A 14,529-nucleotide genomic window follows, 5' to 3' on the forward strand; every position below is an offset into this window, starting at 1 on the left:
TGTAAAATTCCCCCAAAAAACTTGAAAGTTACCAAAATTAGGGTACTTTACTGTTAAACTAAAGTTTTTAGTAATATAACCTCCCTTTGCAACCCTAGTCTTTAGGGTGTACTGAATGGTTGTCACACTGTGAATGTATCTCTCCATTTCTCCCCTTCCTCTTCTTCTAATGGGAGAGATTACAGCTGGAGTCACCCAGCGTTGACACACAGAGAGCCTCTCAGACAACGATGGCTGTGCCCTCTGCCACCAGGATGGGCCCATCAGAAGAGAGAGAGGGTGGGGGAGGAACGAGAAAGTGGGAGGAAGAGAGAGGGGGAAGGGTTGTTTTGACTTCAAAAGAGCAGCAGAAAGCCCTTTTGTCACATCTGCTCCTGCAACGCCCTCTACTGCTCATGCTGTGTCTCCTTGACCTGCCGCCACTCCCCCAGTACTCTCTCCCTCTCCCTCTCTCTCTCTCTGTGTGTGTGATTGTGTGGGCGGAGACAGGTGTGCTGGAGTCAGAGCAGATCCCCACCAGCTGCAACCTGTTTCATAATCAAGACTTCTACAAATACTCAGCCCTGCCTGACGCTGCTTTCCTCTCCGCTACAGTTCTGCCCGCTCTGACTCTGGTCCCTGTCTTGTCATCCTGCTACTCTGTCCTGGATTCCACACTACTACTCCCTTGGATTCCTCTGCTTACTCTGTCTCAACCCCTCTTGCTCCAGCCTCAGCCTCCGCACCTGGTTTCCAGCAACCTGCCCGAGCTTCTCCTGACCTGCACTCCATCTCCCCCTGTTTCAATAAATACCTTGGTTACTTTATCCCAGTCTCCTCGTCTGAGTCTGCTCTTGGGTTCCCCTGTTCCACTCCGCGTAACAGTATGATCTGGCCAACGAGATGAACCCAGCAGACTCTGCTACTCTCCAGCACCCCTCGTCGACCAAGGCGCCCTGCTCGAGCAACATGACCAAGCTTCCTGGACCAAAGTGTTGTTGCCCAGTTGGGCCTGGACACTGTCCCACTCAATTCACCCCTCGATGCCAACGCTCTCAATGGACAGCTCCTCGCCCTGTGTCTGTGAGGGAACCGTACCCGTCATCCTGCGTCTCTCTGGAAATCACCAGGAAAAGATAAGTTTCCACATAATCGACTGTCCTTACTGTCCCCTGGTTCTTGGCCATCCATGGTTAAAGCTACACAACCCACAGATTGACTGGACCACCGGAAAGGTAACCACTTCATTTTGAAGAGTTCATTTTGTCACTTGAATTGTTTACATTTTGTCCTTCCCCCTGCCTTGTCTGTGCCCAAGTTCATTCCAGAACCTCTGGACCTGTCATCAGTTCCTCCCGAGTATCACGATCTAGCTCCTGTGTTCAGCAAGCATCACGCCCTGTCGCTACCGCCTCATCGGCTGTACGACTGCGCCATTGACCTCCAGCCTGGAGCTCCTCTCCCCAGTAGCCGGTTGTTTAACCTCTCTTGCCCCGAGCAAAAGCCTATGGAGAGGTACATCCAGGATTCTCTGGCTGCAGGACTTATCAAGCCATCTTCCTCCCTGGTGGGTGCTGGGTTTTTCTTTGTGAAGAAGAAGGATGGGTCACTGAGGCCGTGCATAGACTTCCGTGGGCAGAATAATATCGCTGTTAAGAACAAGTACCCCTTGCCACTCATCAGCTCTGCTTTCCCCCCCCCCCCCCCTCCAAGGTACCATGGTGTTTACCAAACTCGACCTCTGGAATGCCTACCACCTTGTCCGCATAAAAAAAGGGGGACGAGTGGAAGATTGCGTTCAACACACCACTTGGTAACTTTGAGTATTTGGTAATGCCTTTTGGTCTTATTAACGCCCATGCTGTTTTCCAGAACCTAGTCAATGACGTGCTGAGGGATGTGATTGGATGCTTTGATTTTGTCTATTTAGATGACATCCTGATTTCGTTCCCAAGGACCCTGAGGCTCACCAGCAACACGTTCTTCAATGGCTGTTGGAAAATAAGCTTTTTGTTAAAGCTGAAAAATGTGAGTTCCATGCTGCCACAGTGTCTTTCCTGGGTTATATTATTGCACAGGGACAGTTGCGTATGGACCCTGCCAAGGTCATGGCAGTCAGAGTGACCTGTGCCCTCCAACCTGAAGCAGCTACAGCGTTTCCTAGGGTTTGCTAATTTTTACCTATGTTTCATCCGCAACTACAGCCATCTTTCAGCACCTCTCACAACTTTCACCACCACCTCCACTCCATTCCACTGGACTCCTGAGGCAGAGGCAACATTCCTGGAACTCAAGCGTCACTTCACCTCCGCTCCCGTCCTTACTCAGCCTGACCCAGAACTCCAATTCATCGTGGAGGTGGACGCCTCTGACACCGGGGTAGGTGCTGTTTAGTCTCAATATTCCCCCTCTGAACAGAATGTCCACCCATGTGCCTTATTTTCCCGTAAGCTCTCACCTGCAGAGAGGAATTCTGACATCGGAAACCGGGAACTCCTGGCAGTTGAGCTGGCTCTAGAGGAATTGCGTCACTGGCTAGAGGGCTCTGTAACCCCCTTCATCGTGTGGACTGACCATAAAAACTTGTCCTACATCCAGACCACCAAATGTCTGAACTCCCGTCAAGCCAGGTGGGCCTTGTTCTTTGGTAGAATCAAGTTCACACTCACTTATCACCCCGGTTTGAAGAATAGCAAGCCTGATGGCCTCTCTTGCCAGTTCACCACCGACAACCCTGTCTCAACCCCTCTCGCTCCAGCCTCAGCCTCCGCACCTGGTTTCCAGCAACCCACCCGAGCTTCCACTGACCTGCACTCCATCTCCCCCTGTGTGTCAATAAATACCTTGGTTACTTCATCCCAGTCTCCTCATCTGAGTCTGCTCTTGGGTTCCCCTGTTCCACTCCGTGTAACACCTTTGAAGGCTTTGTGGATGTATTTGTAAAGATCACTTTCAACAAATCTTTCTTTCGTACCGGTATGCATATAGCTAAAGTATGTACCTAGAATGGGATACTGGTAGTTCCTCATAGTCTGTGGAATGTTTTATGTAGTGGATATAGGTGATTACAATGCCCTTGCCAATTCTTAAGGTCTCCAAAAGCTACACATTGAAACAACATATGAGGAGACAGCGCTTCCTCTCCAGTTTTGTGTCTTTAACAGACATAAATTATTAATTACTGGTAAACATTTCTCACTGGCACTAGTGGTATCTGCTTTAGTTCCACTTGGTTTAATTCCACTCCAATCTGCATACCGCCCAAACAGATCCACAGATGATGCAATCTCTATTGCACTCCACACTGCCCTTTCCCATCTGGACAAAAGGAACATCTACGTGAGAATGCTATTCATTGACTACAGCTCAGCGTTCAACACCATAGTACCCTTAAAGCTCATCACTAAGCTAAGGATCCTGGGGCTAAACACCTCTCTCTGCAACTGGATCCTGGACTTCCTGACGGGCCGCCCCCAGGTGATGAGGGTAGGTAGCAACATATCTGTCATGCTGATCCTCAACACTGGAGCCCCTCAGGGGTGTATGCTCAGTCCCGTTCTGTACTCCCTGTTCACCCACAACTGCATGGCCAGGCACAACTCCAACACCAAGTTTGCAGACGACACAACAATGGTAGGCCTGATCACTGACAACGATGATACAGCCTATAGGGAGAAGGTCAGAAACCTGGCCGGGTGGTGCCAGAATAACAACCTATCCCTCAATGTAACCAAGACTAAGGAGATGAGTGTGGACTACAGGAAAAGGACTGAGTACGCCCCCATTCTCATCGACGGGGCTGTAGTGGAGCAGGTTGAGAGCTTCAAGTTCCTTGGTGTCCACATCACCAACAAACTAGAATGGTCCAAACACACCAAGACAGTCGTGAAGAGGGCACGACAAAGCCTATTCCCCCTCAGGAAACTAAAAAGATTTGGCATGGGTCCTGAGATCCTCAAAAGGTTCTACAGCTGCAACATCGAGAGCATCCTGTCTGGTTGCATCACTGCCTGGTACGGCAATTGCTCGGCCTACGACCGCAAGGCACTACAGAGGGTAGTGCGTACGGCTCAGTACATCACTGGGGCTAAGCTGCCTGCCATCCAGGACCTCCATACCAGGCGGTGTCAGAGGAAGGCCCTAAAAATTGTCAAACCCCAGCCACCCCAGTCATAGACTGTTCTCTCTACTACCGCATGGCAAGCGGTACCAGAGTGCCAAGTCTTGGACAAAAAGGCTTCTCAACAGTTTTTACCCCCAAGCCATAAGACTCCTGAACAGGTAATGAAATGGCTACCCAGGCTATTTGCATTGTGCCCCCCCCCAAACCCTCTTTTACGCTGCTGCTACTCTCTGTTTATCATATGCATAGTCACTTTAACTATACATTCATGTACATACTACCTTAATTGGCCCGACCAACCAGTGCCCCGCACATTGGCTAACCGGGCTATCTGCATTGTGTCCCGCCAACCGCCAACCCCTCTTTTACGCTACTGCTACTCTCTGTTTATCATATATGCATAGCCACTTTAACCATATCTACATGTACATTCTACCTCAATCAGCCCGACTAACCGGTGCCTGTATGTAGCCTTGCTACTTTTATAGCCTTGCTACTGTATATAGCCTTACTTCTGTTTTCACTGTCCTTTTTCTGTTTTAATTTCTTTACTTACCTATTGTTCACCTAATACCTTTTTTGCACTGTTGGTTAGACCCTGTAAGTAAGCATTTCACTGTAAGGTATTCGGTGCACATGACAAATAAACTTGATTTGATTTGGTTGCCTTGGTGACATGCGTGTCAGGAAGCAGGTGGCACAAAACCACCCTTCGCCAAAAACTACCCAGAAATCAGTGCCTTAAAGGCTTGTGCCTTACCTGCCAATGAGGAGAAATTCTCCTCCAGCTACACCCAGACGTCTCATGGCCATTAGGAGGCCGCGTACGGTCATTCCCTCACAGAAACACACCACCACGCGGGCCTTGGGCAGACGTTCACGGAGCTTCTTAAGCAGGCGGTCAAAGTGCTTCTCCCCAGCGTTGCTGTAGATCTTGTCAGAGTGGGCGATACACAGACCCTCCTGGGTGGCCAGCTCCTTGAAGGCCTCCATGCCACTCTCCCCATAGTTTCCTAGGGTTCAGAGAGAAACAGAGGGGTAAGTCACCACTGCAGACACAAAATGGCCAACGAGGAGTCACCATTTTGGAACAGAAAATGCTTAAGTCCCTCCAGGCTGATAGTGACTGGATTCAGCCATACTAACAACTGTGGTAGTCTGATGACTTTGAGTCGTCAGGCCATGAGTGTATTGTGACTGTGCTGCTGTCCTGATCCATCTTCTGATATAGGCAGATAGTCTAGTGGCTACTGATTGCAATCAGGGATGCTGAATGGGGTGGAGAGGACTGCGCTACATTTTCCCATGATGACATCCTAATCAGTTGTACAAGCTTTGCAATGCTGTCTTATTTTACATACATAGACTGTGTCTGAAATGGCATCGTATTCCCTATGTAGTGTACTGCTTTTGACCAGACCTGATGAAGCTCTGGCCAAAAGAAGTGCACTGTAGAGGAAGGGTGCCATTTGGGACATAGTCCGAGTAGTGCATAGAGGATGCTGCATAGAGGATTATGTATATTCAAAGTGCTGGCTTCAATCAAAGATGTGTCTGCAATGTTAATGCAGTGCCTTTGTTTACACAATCATTGTCCTCATACACACCTGTCTTATTCTGAAAAATGAGAAAGGGCTCAATTGGCAGCCCACTAATGCATTACTCTGGCATGATATTATAGACTAGGCGCCAATTGTTAGTTTGCCAGTATAGCAGTTCTATCTGAACAGGTGAATTCACATAATGGTTGATCAATTATAAACCCCTTAGATTCATAGCATTTCAATGTAAGGATTTCAGTGTTGTATTTCAGTCCAATTTTTCATATCAGTTAACACATTCACTAAATTTTCATCTCACCGCAGATACCACACTTTTAACCAATACAAAAGCATTCCCAAAGTGCAGAAACACCATTTACCCAATACACTTAATATTCTAAACGTCTAATAGGCAAGTAGGCCTATAGTTCAAACTGAAGAGATGTGTTTAGTTAGATCCAATGAATCCAATGTTGTGGCCATCACATTGGGCAAAATGGTCCTTGTTGGAGATCAAAACAGTGGCCCTGTACTCTGACTGTGGCTACTACACATACTGTTATCCTCCACTGTTTTCCTTCACATACAACACCCTTATTATGCCAACACTCTTATCCTGTTAGGGCTAGGGGGCAGTATTTACACGGCCGGATAAAAAACGTACCCGATTTAATCTGGTTACTACTCCTGCCCAGTAACTAGAATATGCATATAATTATTGGCTTTGGATAGAAAACACCCTAAAGTTTCTAAAACTGTTTGAATGGTGTCTGTGAGTATAACAGAACTCATATGGCAGGCAAAAACCTGAGAAGATTTCATGCAGGAAGTGGCATGTCTGACAAGGTGTTGTTGTTCTTGGCTCAGTTTATTGAACATTTAGGATCTTAGCTGTAACGTGACACTTCCTACGGCTCCCATAGGCTCTCAGAGCCCGGGAAAAAGCTGAACGATATCGAGGCAGGCCCCGGCTGAAACACATTATCGCCTTTGCCAAGTGGCCGATCAGAGGACAAAGGGCTTATGCGCGTGCCCGAGTTGACCCCATGCTGTATTTTCTTTCGTCTGTTTACCTAATTGCAGATTCCCAGTCGGAATATTATCGCTTTTTTACGAGAAAAATGGCATAAAAAATTGATTTTAAACAGCGGTTGACATGCTTCGAAGTACGGTAATGAAATATTTAGAAATCTTTGGTCACGAAATGCGCCGTGCGCGTGACCCTTATTTACCATTCGGATAGTGTCTTGAACGCACGAACAAAACGCCACTGTTGGAACATAACTATGGATTATTTGGGACCAAACCAACATTTGTTATTGAAGTAGAAGTCCTGGGAGTGCATTCTGACGAAGAACAGGAAAGGTAATCAAACTTTTCTAATAGTAAATCGGAGTTTGGTGAAGGCTAAACTTGCTGGGTGTCTAAATAGCTAGCCCTGTGATGCCGGGCTATCTACTTAGAATATTGCAAAATGTGCTTTCACCGAAAAGCTATTTTAAAATCGGACATATCGAGTGCATAGAGGAGTTCTGTATCTATAATTCTTAAAATAATTGTTATGCTTTTTGTGAACGTTTATCGTGAGTAATTTAGTAAATTGTTAGTAAATTCGCCGGAAGTTTGCGGGGGGTATGCTAGTTCTGAACGTCACATGCTAATGTAAAAAGCTGTTTTTTGATATAAATATGAACTTGATTGAACAAAACATGCATGTATTGTATAACATAATGTCCTAGGTGTGTCATCTGATGAAGATCATCAAAGGTTAGTGCTGCATTTAGCTGTCTTCTGGGTTTTTGTGACATTATATGCTAGCTTGAAAAATGGGTGTCTGATTATTTCTGGCTGGGTACTCTGCTGACATAATCTAATGTTTTGCTTTCGTTGTAAAGCCTTTTTGAAATCGGACAGTGTGGTTAGATTAACGAGAGTCTTGTCTTTAAAATGCTGTAAAATAGTCATATGTTTGAGAAATTGAAGTAATAGCATTTCTAAGGTATTTGAATATCGCGCCACAGGATTCAACTGGCTGTTACGTAGGTGGGACGATTTGGTGCCACCTGCCCTAGAGAGGTTAACTTTGGTCCCAATGGACTGCTACCTACCAGGTCTTGTGACAGTCAGATACCTGGCACCCCCTAGCTGAGCCTCATGGCACTTCACCTCCACTCTCTTCTGGCCCTGCCTGCCCCTCAACCTGACCGGGACCTGAGAACTTTGTGACTCCCCTACAGGTTTCTAGTCTCGAAAAACCAGACCCTAGGTAACACAGTAACTAAGGTCTGGTTTCAATGATGGACTCTTTTGGCATAGAGGAACTACGTCACTGCCTCAATGCTACGCCAATAAGGGGAATAAAAACCTTCTGAGGAATCTCCCTACAAATCATGATGCAGACATGCCAGAACGTCCTGATTGAAATGCGACGTTTTCAGGCAAAACCTTTACAGTGGTTTTGGTTAAGATAGTTGATGCATACTAGCCACTTGTGAAAAGCACTCATTAAAAATAACCTCTGTGATCTCCATCTTGCTAGCGACTATTTTACATTTTATTCAAGCGGATAAAGTAGTAGCATTGAGGCAGTGACGTAGTTCCTCTATGCAAAAGATTCCATCATTGAAACCAGACCTTAGTCACTGTGTTGCCTAGGGTCTGGTTTTCCAGACTAACTGGTTTCTAGGTTCCACCTTTACAAGCTGATCCAAAGTTCGACCCTCCCTTTAGGGCCTGTCTATCACATATCCCTCTAACAACTCCCAGAATTCCTTAGTGGCCATACACTCCGCCTGTCAATCATTACCTACTCTCATCATTAGGTACATTTCATTGAGCTTTACGCTGAGGAGTCTTGGCTAATTGCTAATGGCAGAGATTTACTTGTAGTAACCACAGTTTAGCTATCTCCACATCTCATTCTACCCTCTTCCACTTACAATAGTGGTAAACTGGTGAAAGAGTTTTATATGATTGAGTTACATGGTGTGTGTTTGCATTGTGGAGTACTCTACTGGTAAATTAACAAGTTCAGCACCCTGGACAGCGCACTCACACACAGACGATAACACCTTCACACAGGTGCTGCTGAGAAGCTATGTGGGCTGCTGTACTGATGTGCTGGTATTTCAGGTATTGAGGGGCATTGCCAGAACCCCTTTGCAAGCTGTGCTTAGACTACACATCCCTCCCAACCAGGGGTTAGATTTCATGGAAACACACTCAACACAGTAATTCCGCTACATCTGAATAGCAATAACACAGGTGGGAGTTGATTTCTATCAATACACATAACGGGGGAACTTTTGGATGTATTAGTTACATACAGAGAATTAGAATTACTGGTATGGATGGACCAGCGGGATTCTATTTCTATGATTCCGCCCAGAGATACTTTAAATGACTATTTAATGATGTGGTCTGCCACCTGTAACCCCAGCCTGAATGTAGGCTACACCGCACAGAGCAGAAGAAACAGTCCAGTAGTGCCCCTGTTGAATATGGATAGGCTGATTCATTCATTAAGACATGCTTAGAAATAATGAAGACGATAGAGCATGCCTGTTATTTTCTAATGGAATAGAATTAGCATCAAATGTAACGTCCTGGGAGACAGAACATCTAGCATCCCATCTAATTTCCTTTTAATATAAATAGATACAATTAAACACCAAAATGCATTTCCATTCTGATAACATTGACAACAATTTGACTGAATTGTGGCTTGAGAGATTGGATGTGTTGCTGGGGTGTGGGTGTGATGGACGGCAAAAGAACCGACTTTGCCTGTGGTGTGTGAATACTTATACTGCACCAGATGTATAGTTCTGTCTGGAGAGAGGGAATTCCACTACACAGCAAGTTTCCCTCCAACGCAATATTGCACATAGGAGCACACCCATAGGGAGGAGGACAGGGAGGAGGACACACATAGTTGCTAGCAAGTACTTAACTGTGTACAAACCACATTAACAATTTATCCACCACCTCTATAGCTAGGCATATTTATCTTAAGCATTGATTTCTTATCTCAAACCCAAACACATACGAGACAAAATCAACTTGACAGCATGTAAAAACCCTCTCCAAAGCCGAGCCGGTCCTAATATGCCTACTGGGCCTAATCCTATCCTACCCCACACACAGCTTTCAGAACCCCTGTGTTGAGTGGGTTGAGTGACTCACCCTCCGTGTGCACCGCAGACACGTAGGTCCAGTTGTAGCGTTTGACTATGTCCAGCATGGCCCGGGCCTGGAGCGTGTCAGAGGGCACAACCCGCAGGAAGTACTTAAACAGCGTCTTGTCGCTCAGGTCGATACTGGTCGCTGAGTAAGCAATCTGGGGAATGTTGAAGAGCTGTAGGAGGTTCTGTACCTGGATGGCAACGGAGCTGGAACCCGGCCCAATCACCCCCGCAATAGGCTTCTTGGAGGGCGGGGGTTGGTTGGACGGCGTGCCATCTATGCACCACTTGGAGCCGTCCTTGTCATCCCGGATGGAGATGAGGGAATCCCGGATGAACTCAATGCTCTGCTCCAGGGCCACGGAGGAGTGCCAGCAGGAGTCCCGGATCTCACAGCCCAGGCTGATGTTGGGGAGCAGGAAAGGGTCGGCATTGATTCTGTCCAGGGCGTGGAACATGGCTTCTACCCGCTGGATGCCATACTGCTCCCGAACATCCCCACACTTTCGGTCAGCCACTTTTTCAGCAGACGGCTGGTGGTGGACGGAGAAGAGGGCACCGATTATCACATCTCCATCCATCCGGGCCACGGAGCGGGGTGCGGCTCGCGGGACTGCCGACCGCTCATAGATGTTGCTTTTGTGGGACAGCACGAGGACGTCGAAGAACAGCGTCGGGAGACACAGGAGCGCGAGGAAACCCATATTTACTCGTGCCATATTCCACATCGCGTGAGCGGTGCCAGCTGCACGGGCATACTATCCGCTCCGGGCAGTTGAGCAGAAACGTTGACTGTCTCTCAGTATATCCACGTTTAACCCAGTGACCATAGTTTGGAAACACAGCGCCCTGAGCATATCCAAACAGACCTGGAGAGAGATCATAAAAGATCAAGCAAGATTGTGAAGGCAGCAACAGATATGCAACGTCTTACAGTTATCATATAGTCTTTAAATTACATGGGTTTAAAAATAATGGTGGCCATCGCAATAAACACCAGCACATTGTTATTAAATTGACTAGGTTCATAGCCCAAACACAACATGCCTAACAGAAATAAGGCTAATGCAGTATCCCTTTGCAAACATGAACTGCAGAACATAAAACAAGAATTCGATTAAATTCAATATACTTTATTTATCCCACAGGGGGCAATTATCTTTACACGTTCATTGAGAATAACACTGAAGTCAATTTTTTTTTGTCGTTCGATTGTCGCAGACAGGTAACATAAATGATAGCATACTTAAAATTCGAGACAGTTTATCATCGTTTCCCCCCATTTCCCCATAAGAGCATATGGCATCGCTCCCTCCGTCCATTGAGAAACCGAGTTACCGAGAAGGCCATTTCAGCACAATGGACAGCGTACTAACGAACTCATGAGATAATTGAGGAAACGGCTTCGTACAGGTGCTGCTGATGTAGGCTACTGCCTAGTGAAGCTATGTGCTGATATTTCCACGGTTTAGAAAGTATCTAATTGAGTTCCTAAACCAATCAAGGTTCATTTATATTCCCTTCATCAGACACTACTGAACAAATCCTTGATACCCAGTCTGATGACATGGAACATCGTTGCACTGAGTGGTGTGAAATTCTATTTGAACATACATCAGATTTCCACGCTGTCTCTAGGTATATAAGCCATATATCATGCTCTGTACGATCCAACGCGCAGCATGCAATATTTTATACACTCATCTGCCCGAATTCATTGCTCACAAACCTCAGTGGCCTGATTCCAAACATTCAATGATATTGCATTATCGAACCGGAGAGAAGCAGATACATTCTCCTTACACTTTAGCTGTCCTTGTCACGAGCATATCAAAACCGACACATGCCCTAACCTGTACATCTCTTCTTTCAGAAATTCATTTGGTAGAAAAACTTGGGACGTACCTGAATCCGCGAGACATATCGCGTGCCTTGCTCCGTCTTCTGTGCAGCGCGGTCCTTGGCTTTGATAGTTGAATTTGTAACGCTCAAACGGACGTTTTTTTCACGCTCCTCCAGTGAGAGCACGAGAGCCCCCCACCCCTCCTCTTCTTCTTCTCTCGCTCTGACAGTTTCTCACCACATTTCATAAACCGGGTCATAAAAGCTGCACCCTTAATATGGCAAAACGCTGAACGTTTAAAACCCCACTACAGGTCACTTATTCTTAGACAATAGACAATCGTATCATTCTTCACACGAGGGTTAATCAGCCTCAAGCAGTGGTGCCGCATTGGAGAGTTGAACAGTGCGCGAGCCGCTTAGACAGGTAAGCTAAATGGTGTTTGTCTACAGAATTGTGACCCTGCCATTACCCCATGCCACGACGGGACCCGTCTCACAGCAAAAACACATTCAGTGTGAGAATACCCCCATTTTTTTGTAAATAGTTGACCAGGTAATGGAGGAATAATCAGTCAAATGTAAATGCTTCTATTAAGGGTTGAGAGACCATCATCGTGGTCCACCCTAGCTAATCCACCTATAGGCTATACATTGTACATTTTGATCCACACTATCTGACCTTTAAAAGCGGAGGGCACTGGATGGATGCCAGAAATGGCTGCTGGTTGCAGTCTGACTTAAATCCAAGTAGTAACCTTTTAAGGAAGCACATCAAGGATCGAAAAATCTGGGCTTCCCACCTATATTTGAAGTTGAAGACCTTAACTGGTAAAGCAGAATAGGTCGATTTAGTTAATTGGTCAAAGTCAACTGGTATTTTGCAAAGGCGAAAGTTCTGCACATTTTGGAGGGGTGCTTGGTTTAGAGTTGGCTTATTTCTGTGCCCAAAAGGGTTTGGGCGACAGCAGAGGAAGAACTGTACATAATATCAAACAGCGTTTGGAAAAATAATTAGAACTAACAAGGACTCCACAAAGCTAGAGAGGGGCGTGTTCCGTGGGCACGCGGGGAGCCAGTAGCAGAAGGCGTTTAATCAGTAAACAACCGGAGCGCATACTAGGACATGTCTCACTGACACGCACCCCGTGGAGTGTGAATATGGACACCGCGCATAATTATGTGTGTGTGTCTGAGAGAGAGAGAAAGAGAGAGAGAGAACACGTATTAGGAATGGTTGACACACGGCGTTAGCCTACTGTTGTAGCCTGCCTACCTCTTTGGTGGTTGTGACCATCAACGACCGGAAGTTACTTTTCGTAGCAGGTTAGGAGAGCATTTTAGCTAACCCGTACCCTTTTCCTAACCTTAACCTAATTATCCTAACTTACTACGTTAATTTTCCTAATCTGCTATGAAAAAGTCACTTCTGGTCGTAGTGGTATACCACATAGTCAATACCCTATTTGATAGCCTACAGAACAGTCAATGGGATCAGTGATGTAAAGTACTTAAGTAAAAATACTGTAAAGTACTACTTGTCGTTTTTGGGGGGTATCTATACTTCACTATTTATATTTTTGACTACTTTTACTTTTACACCACTACATTCATAAAGAAAATAATGTACTTTTTACTCCATACATTTTCCCTGACACCCGAATGTACTCTTTACGTTTGTAATGCTTAGCAGGGCATGAAAAAGGTCCAATTCACACACTTATCAAGATAACATCCCTGATCTCTACTGCCTCTGATCTGGCGGACTCACTAAACACAAATGCTTCGTTTGTAAATTATATCTGATTGTTGGAGTGTGCCCCTGGGTATCCGTAAAAATGTTTTTAAAAATGGTGCCGTCTGGTTTGCTTAACATAAGGAATTTGAAATGATTTATTCTTATACCTTCAATACTTAAGCATATTTTAAACCAAATACCTTTAGACTTCTACTCAAGTAGTATTTTACTGGGTGACATTCACTTTTACTTGAGTCCCTTTCTCTTAAGTTATCTTTACTTTTACTCAAGAATGACAATTGGGTACTTTTTCACCACTGAATGGAATTTAAGATACTGAAGGCTATAGCAGATGTTACCTGAGCACAATGACAAACGTGACCATAGGCCAGATAGAACCGTGTGAAAACGCACTAGAATAACATTATAAATCACTGACTGTCCCCCTCAAACATATCCAAATATGCCTAACAGTCAAGACAACCTGAGTCCCTTACAGTACCTGTCAAAAGTTTGGGCACACCTACTCATTTCAATGTTTTTCTTTATTTTTACTATTTTCTACATTGCAGAACAATAGTGAAGACATCACAACTATGAAATGACACATGTAGAATCATGTAGTAACCAATAAATTGTGAAACAAATCAAAATCAATTTTATATTTGAGATTTCTTTAAAGTAGCCACCCTTTGCTTTGATGACAGCTTTGCACACTCTTGGCATTCTCTCAACCAGCTTCATGAGGTAGTCACCTGGAATGCATTTCAATTAACAGGTGTGCCTTCTTAAAAGTTAATATGTGGAATTTCTTTCCTTCTAAATGCATTTGAGCCAATCAGTTGTGTTGTGACAAAGTAGAGGTGGTATACAGAAGATAGCCCTATTTGGTAAAAGACCAAGTCCATATTATGTCAAGAAAGGCTCAAATAAGCAAAGATAAACAACAGTCCATCATTACTTTAAGACATAAATCCGGAAATTTTAAGAACTTTGACAGTTTCTTCAAGGGCAGTCACAAAAACCATCAAGCACTATGATGAAACTCGGTCTCATGAAGACCGCCACAGGAAAGGAAGACCCAGAGTTACCTCTGCTGCAGAGGATACGTTCATTAGAGTT

At 45.3% G+C, this 14,529-nt stretch overlaps 1 protein-coding gene across 4 annotated transcripts in view; it reads right to left on the reverse strand.

Moving 5' to 3' along the window:
* LOC115179270 (metabotropic glutamate receptor 1) overlaps positions 1-11,964 on the reverse strand; it is a 44,245-nt gene extending 32,281 nt beyond the window's left edge. For 2 of the 4 annotated variants that reach the window (XM_029740851.1, XM_029740687.1), the window contains exons 1-3: positions 11,733-11,964; positions 9,829-10,696; positions 4,863-5,115 (exon numbers count right to left, since the gene is read on the reverse strand). In XM_029740851.1, the coding sequence (XP_029596711.1) occupies positions 4,863-5,115; positions 9,829-10,555 (980 nt within the window). In that variant the 5' untranslated portion in view covers positions 10,556-10,696; positions 11,733-11,964. Of the gene's footprint in view, positions 1-4,862; positions 5,116-9,828; positions 10,697-11,556; positions 11,647-11,732 lie in introns of those variants that run through there. The other 2 variants (XM_029740770.1, XM_029740929.1) reach the window with 2 other exon arrangements.
* Between the last annotated feature and the right edge of the window lie 2,565 nt (positions 11,965-14,529).

Source organism: Salmo trutta, chromosome 1 (assembly GCF_901001165.1).
Source record: "Salmo trutta chromosome 1, fSalTru1.1, whole genome shotgun sequence".
Lineage (NCBI taxonomy): Eukaryota > Metazoa > Chordata > Actinopteri > Salmoniformes > Salmonidae > Salmo > Salmo trutta.